Source organism: Podospora anserina, chromosome 1 (genome assembly GCF_000226545.1).
Source record: "Podospora anserina S mat+ genomic DNA chromosome 1, supercontig 2".
In the NCBI taxonomy this organism is placed as follows: Eukaryota; Fungi; Ascomycota; class Sordariomycetes; order Sordariales; family Podosporaceae; genus Podospora; species Podospora anserina.
Window position 1 is genome coordinate 1,145,399 of NW_001914855.1, and position 13,817 is coordinate 1,159,215.

Sequence of the window (13,817 nt, forward strand, 5' to 3'; positions counted from 1 at the left end):
ACTAATCTCCAAGACTACAACTTCCAAGAAACAATGTTGCCTAGACGGAATGTTCGGCTTCGATGTGGTAAGAAACAGGAAGAAAAGGGGGTTGCATACCTCGCCCAGTCTGGCGTCTCCCTTGGAAAAGTTGGACTCCATTGCAGCTTCCCGGCACACACCACCCTTGCTCCGGGTGGGAATACCTGCTGCTCCTGCTGATACGGCGAATCGAGTGAGGTGAGTCTCGGTCAGCCACGTAACTTCGTCGCGGTCTGCCAGTGACATCCGAGGCCAAGCATCTGGGTCCAGGGCATGACGGAATGTGGCTGACGTTTTTTTTTCTAGGAGCTTTTGCAGCTGTGGGTGTGATTGGCTTGCAATTCCGCACCTGTTTTTCCGTTAGGAATCTAATACTCTAGCCTATACGTAAGAGCTTGGTATCTCTTTTATATTAAAAAAATGCTATTTTTAAAAAATTAAATCTTAATTAGTCTTTTTCATAGTAAAATAAAGTAATATTAAAAGCTTTTACTATTAATATTATACTGTCACGGACCTGACATAAGTGGGGAGCGCGGAGCGCGACCCGTCCAACTACTAGGAACGGAAAAGTGGGGAAGTCAGATTATCACTAGCGCCAAGGGTGATAATCACGATTATCACCAGCCTTCGGTGAACGACGAGTGATAATCGACATTATCACTGGTAATAATGGTGATAAACAGGTCTATATATATGGAGGAACTGGCTGGTGTAGATAGACAGTTCCGCAGTATGCAATTCACAATTGTATTCACGGTATCTTGTGTTTACATTGAGACATCTTGTTGTGCACTGTTTAGCTGCACCGAACCAATTGTCAGAAGTTACCTTCAACCCGTATCCCTTTCAGAGGTTCTGTACAGGGGTTCGTCACATATATTTTTATTAAAAAATAATATACTATAATATTAAATTTATTTAATTACCTATAATAACCTTAAATATTAAAGTAAAAATATTACTAAATCAACTAGTATTTAAAATCTGAAATAGACTTATATATTAGATTTAATTATATTCGAAATTTATTTTTCTAAATTTTTATGTTTTATTTATATAAAATTTTAACCTTAATCAAATTTCTTAAATTAAAATAGAATTAAAATTGCTATTAAAATTATTTACTTTAATATTGTTAAGCATTGAATTTAGATTTTTTATATTTTCAATTATTTTATAAATTTATAATTTAATTAGTATTACTAGATTTCAAGATACTTTAAAATACTTTATTAATATTCATAATATAGTAGTTAGTTTAAAACTATAGTTTATATGATAAGTTAGATATTTAAAATATATATAGTTAATTTCTAAGGTATAATAAAGATATAATGCTAATACTGTAAGTTAAAGCTATTAAAAAAGCTACGAATTTGACCTGATCTGATAGAACTGAAAAATCGGTGCCGCGAGCCGATTGGGCCCTGAGTGAGCCCACCACAGGGCAGCCCACTGGGCCATGCACGGGCCACACCTACCTACCCAGCACCACCTCAGCCAGCCTACAGGGAATATGTACTGCTGTAACGGGACCCTTGGCGGAAGCTCCCCGCGGCGGCACCACCTAACCTGAAGACCATTGACTATCCATTGAACCACAAGCGCATTCCCCAAGTCCCTACCTTACACCGAGGTGACAGCTATATCCAACGTACAACCAACTCACGACGACGACGACAAATCCGGGGGCCATCACACCAGCCCTCCCCCGGCCTGTACTAGACACTCCATGCGCTCTCCCTGTCGGGCCTTGAAGAGGTGACAATCGCCGCTGCCGCTATGGAACGCGGCGGGTCCAGTGCCTCGCGCTCGCTGTTCCCGACAGGGCCCAGCTTCACCCTCGAGGACTTCTCCAACAAGGACTTTATCGTCAGGGACTTTGTCGACTCTCTCGCCGAGACTGCCGTTCCAGCAAGCCGCCGCTCAGGCCCGGCGAACCAGGCCTTCGACCCGAAGCCACTAATCCGGACATTCGAAAGTGAGAAGCTCACGCAGCATCTTCCTATGCGTATTTTCTAACAACATATGCTGATATATCTCTCACTTGATAGACGCTTTATCACAGCTGGGTGCATTGGGAGAAGAGCTACAGGAGAAGGAATCAGAATTACTATCACAGGTCCGCCGCGCCGAGATACAACATGACCAGACGCTCGAGACACTCGGTCGAAAGCTTGATCAGTCCATGTCCCAGTTTGAGGCCCTGGACCTGACCCTAAACAACAACGCAAGTTCGAACGGAAGCATACGTGGCGGTGGTAATGATGGGGGCGGTAATATCGCTGTACAGATTGGCGAGAAGCTTGAGGAGTTGGACAGAAAGAGAAGGAAAGCGCAGGACGCCAACTTTTTGATACAATGCTGGACAGAAGTCTCGGAAACGGGGCAGGTGACTTCATTGGAAGAGATACAACGCCAGGGAGGTGCCGAGAACAAGATTCGATGTGCTGTTATTGCGCGACAACTGATGCGCATCAGTCAGCGTTTGGATCCGGCGTCATGGGGTCAGCAGACGAATGGGTTCCGAGGAAACGGTGTTACTAATGGGGTTACTGGGACTAACCGAAGGCATAATACGAGAGAAGCGCTGGAGAAGTTCTCGGAGCTTTTGGAGCAGGATCTCCTGAAGCAGTTCAACAACAGCTACCGACGCCAAAACTTTGACGACATGATGGAGTGCGCAAAGGTTCTTCTGGATTTCAACGGCGGTGCCAGCGTTATTGCCGCCTTTGTCAACCAACACCAGTTCTTTATCGACCGGGATCAGCTCATTACAGACGAGGTCACTGCTGACGGTGATACGTGGGATCAGTTGGCTGATCCTGATTCAGAACCGCCCGGTGTTGAGCCAAGTCTGCAGTCTCTCATCGACGAAGTGAAGATTGTAATGCAGGAGGAGTCCTTCATCATCAAACGGGCTTTCCCGTACTACGAAACGGTTCTTATCAAGTTCATCCAGCGCGTTTTCCAACAGTCTATCCAACAACGACTCGAGATGGTTCTGGATAAGGCAACTACCATCTCTGCGCTGGCCTTCCTGAGGTGCTTGCACTCATCACGAGCTTATATCGGGGCACTTGTGGAGGATCTCAAAACACACGGCCTTACTGAACACCCGGAACCATGTTCTGCTCAAATAGCACAAACACTAGACCAGCAGCTGGAGGAGCTGTTTATCCCGTACTTGGTTGGCAACGGTTACATCGACCGCGAGAAGAAGAGTCTGGAAGAAATGTACAACTCTCTGCTTTTCAAGTTTACGCTGTATCACTCCCGAAGGAAGAAGGCGCCAACCGGGTTCATGGCATCTCTTGCCCAGCAGGGCACCCAACTAATATCCTCGGCCAAAGACGCATACATGGAGCGTCTGGAGTCCTCCGACCTTACACCTACTCAAAAGCGAACCATGCTTCGTGTGGCTGGCATTCGGGATGACAGCAGCAACAAGAACGACATTGAAGTCTCGGAACAAGACGGTGTCCTCAGCGTAGCCTACGCCAAGCGCATGATTGGCTGGCTGGCCGAATCCGTCCGTCGCACCCTCGAGATGGGATCCTCAAGCGAGACTCCCAAGGATGTCAACATCTTGCTCAACCTGCTCCTGACGAGCATGGGCCAAGTGTACGTCGAAACCGCCCTCGACGCGGCTCTCGACCTAGCCACCTCGCAAGAAAACACCAAGACAGAACCAGACCTGTCCTACCTCCCTAATATTCGCCCGGCAGTAACCATCACGAACCTCATGTCCAGATTCATCACCACGGTTCTGATCCGCCTGGCGGAGTCGAACACCACCATCCGCCGCAGCATGGAAGCGCAGACCAAACTCGCCATTGAGGCCACGGAGCGGAAGACAAACGCGGTAATGAAGTCGACAATGGACGTTGTTTTGAATTATGTACCCAAACTCCTCTCACAGCAAAAGAAGTTGGACTTTAAGCCCAAGGACGATGATTTGGAGGGACTGGTGGATACACTCCAGACCGTGCCCTGCCAGTTGATTTGTAGCTTTCTCTCCCAAAAAGTGGCCGTGCTCGCCCGTCAGGCGGTGGATGGGCATAATCTGGAGATGTTTTGCTCTGAGCTCGCGCTGGCGGTTCACCGGTTGCTGTTTGAGCACTTTAAGAAATTCCAGGTTAATGCTACGGGGGGGTTGATGGTGACGAAGGATATTGCAAAGTATGTCAGCACGTTGAGGGAGTGGCCTTTGACGAGGGAGGTGGAGCAGATTGTGGAAGTGCTGACGGAGGTTGGGTACTTGTTCATTATCCAGCCTGAGGCGTTGAAGGAGAGGTCGAGGAATTTAGCGAGCGGGCCGGCGGATGGGAGGATGGGTGGTGGGTTTGGGGGGTTGGTTGGAGGGGGGAATGCTGGGATTGCGACGACGGCTGCGGTGGGTAAGAGGTTGAATAAAGCGGATTTTAAGCAGTTTGTGCTGAAGAGGGAGGATGCAGGGAGTGCGGGGGTGCAGAGTGTGTTGGCTGGGTTGTGAGGATGGTAGTAATGTATGGGGGTTGAAGAAAGGAGGGAGGTACATAAAGCAGTTGGAAGCTTTGGAAGGAGGAGTTGAGGTGGCGTGTTGTTTCTTTCCAGAGTGTTGCTTATACACAGACGGCTTAAAAAGAGTTGGTGGTAGTGATTCAAAGTCTCATAGGCGCAATGATACCAGTAAGAGGAAACAAACATTTCTGCCGGCTACTCTTGAACAAGTCCATGCTCCCTATCTTCATTGTCATAGCCCAACGTTGCTTTTGTTGTGCGTGTCTCTTTCCAATATACCTTTTGGGTTTTCATACATGCAATGTAAAATCCTCATATCTATACAACCAACACAGCCCTTTTTTCCGCTTCTACTACCCAGCGGCTTCTCTACTCAGCCTCGGGCAGGCTAAACCTCCTCACCGGCTTCACCGTAATCTTTTTGTGGTACACATTGATATCAACCAGCTCCACATCCAACACCTCCCCAATCTTGAATTCCTCAATCAGGGCAAAACCCTCCACGTGTTCCACGCCGACCGTAGCCTCCAGGTCGAAATAGTCGAGCTTCCCCTCCAAATCCCGCTTCGGGTTGATCGTGACAACAGTAAACTTGAACGTCTCGGGCAGCTGGTTCGGATTGTCCCCGAATTTCCACGCGCGCAGCATCGCCTGGAGTATCCATCTCAGATTACCCGCATTGTTTCCAAGCGCGGTCGCGTGCACCTCCCGAAGACGAACACGAGGAAGGACAGTCTCCTCCAAAACTTCCTTGGAAAACGGAAGGAACTTGTGGACGACCTTTGTATTGTCGGAGCAGTGTTCCTCGATCAGGGACCGGCCAAGACGTTGTTCCTCGAGCAGGGCTGCTTCAATTTGCCAGTGGGCGATCAAATCGGCGTACCGTCTCAGGGGCGAGGTCACCTTGGAGTAGGCGTCAACACCCATGGAGAAAATGGGGCCGGGGGTGGCCTTCAGCGCCATGTGGCCGCGCAGATTGTTGAGTTTGTCAAGGTCGGGGCCAATGATGCGCTCTCCGGCGAGGAGTTTGGGGTTGATGACCTTTTCGGTGAATTCTTTCAGTGTTTCCAGGTTCTCTTTCTTGGTGACCTGGGTGCGGTAGGGAATGGGGATGTTCCGGTCGGCACACCACCTGGCGGCAACCTCGCCGGCAAGTACCATGAGCGGGCCGACCAGCTCGTCGCCTGCTGTGGTTGAACCCTCATAGGCCACTCGAATCCAGGGGTCGTTGTAACATTGTATCTGACCCTCTGTTTTGATCGTTTTAACATCCTCTAGTGCCACCTTGGCTTTCGGACGAGGTGTGAAGGCTGGCTGAGCCCCCTTGGAAAGTCGTTGTTTGTGAATGGCCTGGCCAAGCTGATGCAAAGTCCTAAGTTCAGATCGGTGTTTCTTTGAAAGATCGCCCGCCGTGACGAGGTTGCGGCTAGGAGGGGACCGCGCTGGGCGGGGGCCAACCTCCAACACTTCATTTGACGGTGTTGGTGGTTTGTTGATAGGTTCATCGAGTACCAAGGTGACCTCTTCGGGGGTTACGTAGACTACATCTCGTAGAATACCAGGGGTGATTCTATAATCCTTCAGGGTGCCGTCGGTCTTGACCAGAGCGCTGAAGGTCAAACTTGGCTGATTCGCGCCCAGAGAAAACGCGTCGCGTACAGCTTCGCCATCAAACATATCCTCCTGGAATCCAGGAAGATATACCGTTTCAGCTCGTAGCGACGCTGCCTTGGCCTGAGCACTGTCGGGTCGGACACGCGAAGCAGGGTCGGCAACGTGCAGATGAACCCAATACTCTTCATCAGTGAGCTTCTCGAGTGAGATGCCGTCATCCACATCGAGCGTCTGCTCCGAGTCAATGCAGTAGACTGTAGAAACTGCAAAGTCTTGACGGAGATGCTCGAGCTGATCGGGCGCAAGTGGTTCCGGTCTTTCTGCTGATTTGGGTTTCTGCAAATTCAAGCCCGCGTCTCGGTCAAGCTCCAGTCCTGGAAGACGAAGGGCATAGCGTGGGCTGATGTCCCAAGGAGAAATGTGGCCAATCTCTTGCAAAAACGTCCAGGCGGAACTGCGATCAAGCAAGGCATCTTGGTATCGTCCAATGGCGCGCAAGATAGCGGCGCCAACCCAGTGATGTTGCGAAGCAGGTTGAAACCAATCATGGGCTGCCCACATCTCCATGAATTGGATAATGGAGGCACCAAGTCCAGTCCACTCGACAGGCTCAACATCAAGAATGGGAACAGCATCGCTCTTGGCTAGTCCTATTGTGCCGTGGGGTGTCCATGGGCGATGACGCCGGTTTTGGTCAATGATCTTCCGTACTTTGATTGCAAAGTCTCGAAACTTCATGGCGTCCTGGGCAACTTGACGAGGAATTCTTCTTGATGAGTTGCCCAGGATTTCGTAAAAGTTACGGACCACTTCAGCAACTTCGTGCACGTTCCGTTGCTTATCAGTCGAGTTCACCGTAAACATACGGCCTTCGTGGTGACGTTCGCCCAAAAGAGCTGCGCGGAAGGCTGTGTCATCCACCGATACGACCGAGTGAACAGCATAGAGCGCTTCAGGCGGGAAAGATGCTTTGCCGCGCTTCAGGGTCATTGGGAGCAAGGCGTCAGCAATCTCGTGCAGGCTCATAAGCTTGTCTTCGTCACCAAGCTTTTTTCCTGCATTGTTCAGTCTCTCGACATAGGTCTGATGCAGCAGGCGCGCCTCGGTCTGGAATTTGTACATCTTTTTGATCAGACCGGATGCGATATCTCGTGAGGGGCCTGCATTGATATCCTGGAGTTCGTCAAGAAGGAGGTCGTCCCCGGACAGAGATGGAATAGCACTGATCACGGCACTTATCTCGGCCGGATCCTGCACAAAGTTCTTGACGACGAAGGAGCTGCGAAACACGCGACTGGTAAACCACTTGCCCGTGTTGGTGTAGAAGTGGTTTTGGCCATTGAAGTTGCCCAAGCAGACAGCGAGAAGCCTCACTCTCCAGCCGGAAGAGCTACAGTGATGTATCAGCACTAAGCCTCTGAAACAAGTAATGGTTGGGGTCAAGCTCATACCTGACTTCCACAAGATCGCCTGGTTCCAACTGCGTGCTTGTGTACCCCAAGCTAGAGATATCACTGCTGTCAAAATCGAAGCCAGCGGTTCGGTTATTGGTCTGGTCGAGCCTAAAGCTGGAATCACTGACGGCCCGTGTTGCAGAGTTGAGGATGGCGGATGGGGGTGGAGTGGCCTCATCGTGCTGCTGGGGCGTGAGGTCTGGATTTTGTTCCTCCCATAGTCGAAGCTGTGATTTTATGTATGGTTCCCTCCTCAGTCTGAACTTGTCTGGTAATTCTGGCAAAGGGGGCAGCCTCCCCGGGGTCTGTGCAGAGGTGTTCACCAGGCGGCTTGATATTGGCTGAGATGGCGATAACGGTGCGCATGGCTGCGATATCCGTCCCAGTGGACGTTGGGTTGGGTTCTTTTGCAATGTCTGGCACCTCCAGCAGACGTAATGCCGTCCGGTTGTTGAGCGCAACATGTCTGTGATACTGCGCGGGGCTGTAAATGACGACACAGCGTGGGGTTGCGCCAGATGAAGTCAGCCCTGCCAGCAACTTGACGTCCCTAAAATTTTTGGAGGCGCGTTGCGACCCAAAACCTGGCAGGTGGCGGGCACGCGAAGTCAGCTGATTTCTCGTGGCGCTGTTAATATGGGTCACTGGCTGCTATAACCCTAACCCTCCATCTACTGACCGTTTTCTATCCTTGCATAAATCTTGATCTCTTTCGCCATCCCCGTCCGGAAGTCCTCCCCCATACGGAGAGTACCTCCCACGATGTCACCCATCTCCTACGATGTCGATACGATGGGATTGAGAACCCTGAAGGGCTTCCATGAACAGCTCCACCTCGTGTCCATGAAGAGGAATTTTGCTCGGGGCCAGAACAGTCATGTTGGGGGAAATGGGCCACGTCGCTCTTGGCTTCACAAGTAGCAATCCGTTTTGGTGGCCTTTGACCGACGATCAGCATTTTTATCATCACCGCCTCGAGGAGCCCACAGAGTCCAAGACGGTTTCCCCGGCGCGGGCTCTTGGACGGTTGATGGATGGATTGATTGCAGGGCCGTTTTTGTTTCCAGGGTTTGCTTGCCCACGTTACACCGTTCCTGGATTGGACTGCGCGCATCCATGCAAGGTAGGAGACTTGGCCCCCCCACCATCGCGGCGTTTGCTAGGTTTGACACTTCCTGATCTCGCTATTTGTGCGGATTGCCTGCTCTCTTTGATGGGATGTTTGTTGTTAATTATGCCCTATGTCCTGTGTTATTAGGGATCATAGATGCTGATGAGATTAAGCAGATAAGCACTTCATCCGATGCCATCACGCTCTTGTTCTACAGGACGTCACAGTTGCCTGCCGAGTCAGGGGCTGCCAGCCGACAACACGAACGGAGGTTGCCACGATCATCATGCAGCTAATATACCCGGTTGTTGGGTCCCGTCTTCTGCACCAGAAGGGAAAAAAAAAATTTCGTCAAGGCGATGTTTCGACGTGTGGAATATGGCGAGTTGTTCCAGAATAAATAATCATAATGCAGACATCTCGAAAAGAACAAGGCGAAACCTGAAACACACAATCCCCCGATCGAGCACGACGGCGTGGAAGGGTGGCCCGGCTGGCAGTTCTCACAGATTTTAATGTCGCTTAAGTCATTTCCCTCGACGGCGCATCAGCCACTCAGGAGTCGGTCTTTTTTGCCGTGCCTGACCACACGCGCTAGTCGCCCAATGGGGCTTGGATCTTCTTGGGTTTTTCTTGGGACGTTTCTGGGCGTGATGGAGGTGCCGCAATCTGCTGCAAAGCTGCAACCTCCTTTTCTTTTCTGGGAGGTGGTCATCTCGTGCTAATTTACCACCTTACTGCCAGAAACCCCAATGCCACATCGAAAGGCTGGAAAAAGAAATCACAGAGAGACACGCCCGGCCGCCGCTGCATCTCAACAGCAACGGGATTCACGGGAACCGTTGACGATGATGACGACCGTCCCCCGGATCCATGGCATGGGAGGATCATGATGGATTGTTCGAGACATGGCCGGCTCATCCATATCAATAGGAGATCGAGTGATCCCGCAATGTCAATGGCCTCATCTGGGTGTCTGGGTCCCTCTCCTTTTCATATCTGCTTCTGTTCGTCTGCCATACCCACCCTCCTCGGATCTCCCAGAGCGGACGGCGTTGCTCGGCAAAGTGACCTTTGCTAATGAGAGGTCCACCACGAAGGGGAGGGCCTCCACCAGTCAGCGCGGCCGGCACACCGACATGGTCTGTCAGGGTATCTGTCCAGGATTAGGGGACTGAGCATCCACGAAAGCATCCATTCAGAGTGGGCTCTGGCCCCTTCCCGATGGAACCTCCTCCATGGCGCCAAGTGGCTGTTGACCCCCAGTCATCACTGGTACTAATTACCGCTGTCCCCCGTTTCGCCCACTCTGACTTTGCTTCTCCCCCTTTACCGACTTGGTCCGTCCATGTTGATATAGTCAACATCGAGAGCATCGTTTCTGCTTTCGTCGTTCGTTACCTCTCTTTCTCACACCACCGCTTCACTCCTTTAGCGGGCATTCGTTTCTTGGAACGCGATCACGAAGAGTCAAAAAGAAAAAAACCCACTCGAAAATCTCGGTTTAATTCGATCGTCTGGAATATTGTCGGGGTTTAGGAAAACATTCATCATGAAGGCAGCCGTTGTAGCAGCGGCCGCGGCCGTCCTCGCCGGCGGTGCGAGCGCCCACAGTCACCGTCACGCCCACAAGGCGCTGTTCCAGAAGAGGTCGCTCAACGACACCGAGGTCTGCGTCCCTACCTGCACCACCATCTACAGCACCATCTACGGCGAGGAGACCTGGATCCAGCCCCCTCCCAAGTCCACTGAGGCTCCTGTTCCCGTCCCGGTCATCACCACCACACCCGAACCCGAGCCAGTTGTTGTCCCAACCACCACCACAACCGAGCCGGCGATCGTTCCCACACCCATCCCGCAGATTTGCCCGACCCCGGGCACCTACACCTTCCCTGCGACGACCATCGTGGTGACTGAGACTACCACCGTCTGCGCCGCCTCCACCACCGAGGTCCCCAGCGGCACCCACACCCTCGGCGGTGTCACCACCGTCGTCGAGACCGCCACCGAGATTGTCTGCCCCTACGCCACCACCGAGGTTGAGAACGGCGTTGTCACCAGCGTCATCAAGACCACCACCTTTGTCTGCCCCTCGGCCGGCACCTACACCATTGCCCCCATCACCACCGTTGTCCCAAGCGTCACCACCGTTGTTGTGCCTGTCGTGACCACCTACTGTCCGGGTACCTACACCGCTCCTGCCGTTGTCACCACCATCACCGAGACCAACGTTGTGGTCTACTGCCCATTCACCTCCTCCGAGATCCCTGCCCCCACTCCTCAGGCTGTCACCCCCAAGCCCCAGGCTGCCCCTGAGCCCGCTCCCGCTCCTGCCCCGGCCCCTGAGAAGCCCAAGGCTGTTGCCCCCCCTCCTGCCAGCACTCCTGCCAAGGGCAAGGGCAGCGTGGGTGGTGGCAAGCTCGGCGGAAAGGGCAAGCACTGGGCCATGACCTACACCCCCTTCCGCCCCGATGGTCACTGCAAGACCTACAGCGAGGTTGATGCCGATGTCAAGATCATCGCCAGCAAGAACTTCGAGGCTCTCCGCATCTACTCCACCGACTGCGACACCCTCCCCAACGTTGGTGCCGCCGCTGAGAAGTATGGCCTCCGTCTGATCATTGGTCTCTTCGTCGGCAGCCCCGGTTGCGACAACGGCAACCCCACCATTGCCCAGCAGATCTCTGCTCTCAAGGAGTGGAAGAAGTGGCACCTTGTCGACCTTTGCGTCGTCGGTAACGAGGCTCTCTTCAACGGCTACTGCTCCGTTCAGCAGCTCGCCGACCTCATTGTCCACACCAAGAAGGAGCTCGGCTCTGCCGGCTACACTGGCCCCTACACCACCACCGATGTGCTCTCTGCCTTCGAGGCTGGTGACATGTCCCCGGTCTGCAACGTCATCGACGTTGTTTCCGCCAACGTCCATGCCTACTTCAACTACCAGACCACTCCTGGTCAGGCCGGCAAGTTCGTTCGCAGCCAGCTCGACGCCGTCTCCAAGATCTGCGGCGGCAAGCCTTCCTACTGCATGGAAACCGGCTGGCCCACCTCTGGTGTCTGCAACGGTGCCGCTTGCGCCGGTGTTCCCCAGCAGAAGGAGGCCATTGCCTCCATTGAGCAGGAGATCGGCCAGTCGGTCGTCTTCTTCTCATTCCGTGACGACCCCTGGAAGAACCCCGGTGCTTGCAACTGCGAGCGGTCGTGGGGCTCTGACAAGGCTTTCGGCTACTAAAGCAACTAGCTTCTGAAGCGGATCGTGGATCATCACACGTTGACTGGTGAGCCAGCTCGTTCGGAGAAGCTATCACATCAAAGTTTTTGAATATAAAAAAAGTTTCAACTGGCAGTTTTTTCATGGGTCTCTGTTTCTTGTCGTTTCTCCCCCCTTATCTTGTGTATATATATTTGTGGCGATTTGTTCAAGCGTCCGGTTCCCCCGCCACTGCCAACCGTACATTACCCATCCTTTTTTGGACACAAAGAGACATGAATAGAGCAGCAGACAAAGCTACAGTTGGAACACAATCAAGAACGGGTGTCAAGTGTCGAAGTTGCGTGGGGTGTGTTGACGAAGTATTGATAGACTTTTCCTTTATGGTTTCCTTGTGGGTTCGGTGGGATAAACATTGCGATATTAAGAGGGGTGGGCTGTGTAGGCCTGCCGGAGTGTGATTTCCTTGTCTCCTCTAATTGTATAAACTTTCACATGTACATGTAGTGTTTACCATCTCTTTTGTCAAGCACCAGAGTAGTAGCCTTTGCATATTTATCCATTGTGTTAACTTTGCTCTATTGATCTTGATTGTGGATGACCTAAACTGCACTGTTGTCCAATGCCAAATTGTCTTCAGGATCATTCAACTAGCTTGCTCCCATTTTTCATGATTTGAGTTAGGTATTCCTGTTGTCATTGAGGTTTGTTGAGTCCGGATCTTCTAATCACATAGGATTCTCTGATCTCTGACCTCGTAGCAACGTTGGTAGACACCGAAGAGATGGTTCATTTCACCTCGTCCGGCAGCATGTCAGTCCATTCATATCTTTCCTGCAGCTCCCACTAGAAATCATACATACTAATAATACAGTCTAGAACTAAAGCCCTTCAGAAGCTGAGTCTCGTATCAACAGTCTATAGCCATCCCCATCATGATACTTTGTGTAGATTCTTTCAACTATCATCGCCTGTAATAATATTACCTCCAAGCATGCAGTAGTCCACCCATAGCTTTCCAATCTGTCCTGCAAATATAACTACTAGACGGCAAAACACAAAGTAGGTAAGAATCAAAGGGTCGTAATGAGCAAAAACAACATAGGTAGCCACCGCAACCAGCAGGTAGAAAACTAGTATCTCACATAGCCCCATCCCGTAGAAACCAAAGGGGTAGTAGTAGATACACGCATAGGCTTTCTACAGAAAAGCAGAACAGACAACACAAAGTCGTTAGTCTATGTTTGGAAACCGAAAAACTCAAATAACACATCAAGCAGAGCATAGTATGTGTCAAAGACTCAAACACGCAAACACATCATTTCACCAAACAAAAAAAACCCAATAAACACATCGAACCCAAGACTTTTTTCTCTGGGGTAATACTCACAAAGCCAACGTCAAACGCCCCATTAAAATGCTCAAATGTCTTTTCTTTGTGTGTCATGTAAGAACAAGAGAGGGTGAGTGATATATATATGCAAATCGGGAATATGTAAACTTGCGCAATGCATTGTACCTTTGTAGAGACAGAGACAGAGAGACGGAGAGAGAGAGAGAGAGAACAAAGTGGGTATCCAAAACCGCGCTTTCGATGAAGACAAGACTTTCAAACGAGACAAGAAGGGAAAAGGATCGAAGCAAAACACAATGGGGGGGGGGGGGGCCCACAAAAAAACAATAATAATTACAAAAAATTTTAAAACCCTTTTTTTTTTTTTTCACCAACAAAAAATAAAAAAAAAAAAACAAAAAAAAAAAAAAATCAAATAAAAATACCCCACCCCAAAATATAAACCCCAAAAAACAATTAACACCACAACTAAAACAAATCACACATCAAAACATTCTTCCCACCCATATCATCACACAATAAACCACAAACCTCTCTAATACATCT

General features: G+C 50.8%; 3 protein-coding genes across 3 annotated transcripts; 2 read left to right on the forward strand and 1 right to left on the reverse strand.

Annotated features, from left to right (window-relative positions):
- Positions 1-1,806: 1,806 nt before the first annotated feature.
- Positions 1,807-4,519, forward strand: PODANS_1_12300 (uncharacterized protein; the record flags this gene model as incomplete). Its single annotated transcript, XM_001908864.1, has 2 exons — positions 1,807-2,005; positions 2,079-4,519. The coding sequence occupies 2 exons, from the start codon at positions 1,807-1,809 to the stop codon at positions 4,517-4,519; spliced, it is 2,640 nt and encodes an 879-aa protein (XP_001908899.1).
- Positions 4,520-4,896: 377 nt separating this feature from the next.
- On the reverse strand, positions 4,897-8,059 carry PODANS_1_12310 (uncharacterized protein; the record flags this gene model as incomplete). Its single annotated transcript, XM_001908865.1, has 2 exons — positions 4,897-7,531; positions 7,593-8,059. The coding sequence occupies 2 exons, from the start codon at positions 8,057-8,059 to the stop codon at positions 4,897-4,899; spliced, it is 3,102 nt and encodes a 1,033-aa protein (XP_001908900.1).
- Positions 8,060-10,258: 2,199 nt separating this feature from the next.
- On the forward strand, positions 10,259-11,938 carry PODANS_1_12320 (uncharacterized protein; the record flags this gene model as incomplete). Its single annotated transcript, XM_001908866.1, has 1 exon — positions 10,259-11,938. The coding sequence occupies one exon, from the start codon at positions 10,259-10,261 to the stop codon at positions 11,936-11,938; it is 1,680 nt and encodes a 559-aa protein (XP_001908901.1).
- Positions 11,939-13,817: the final 1,879 nt, after the last annotated feature.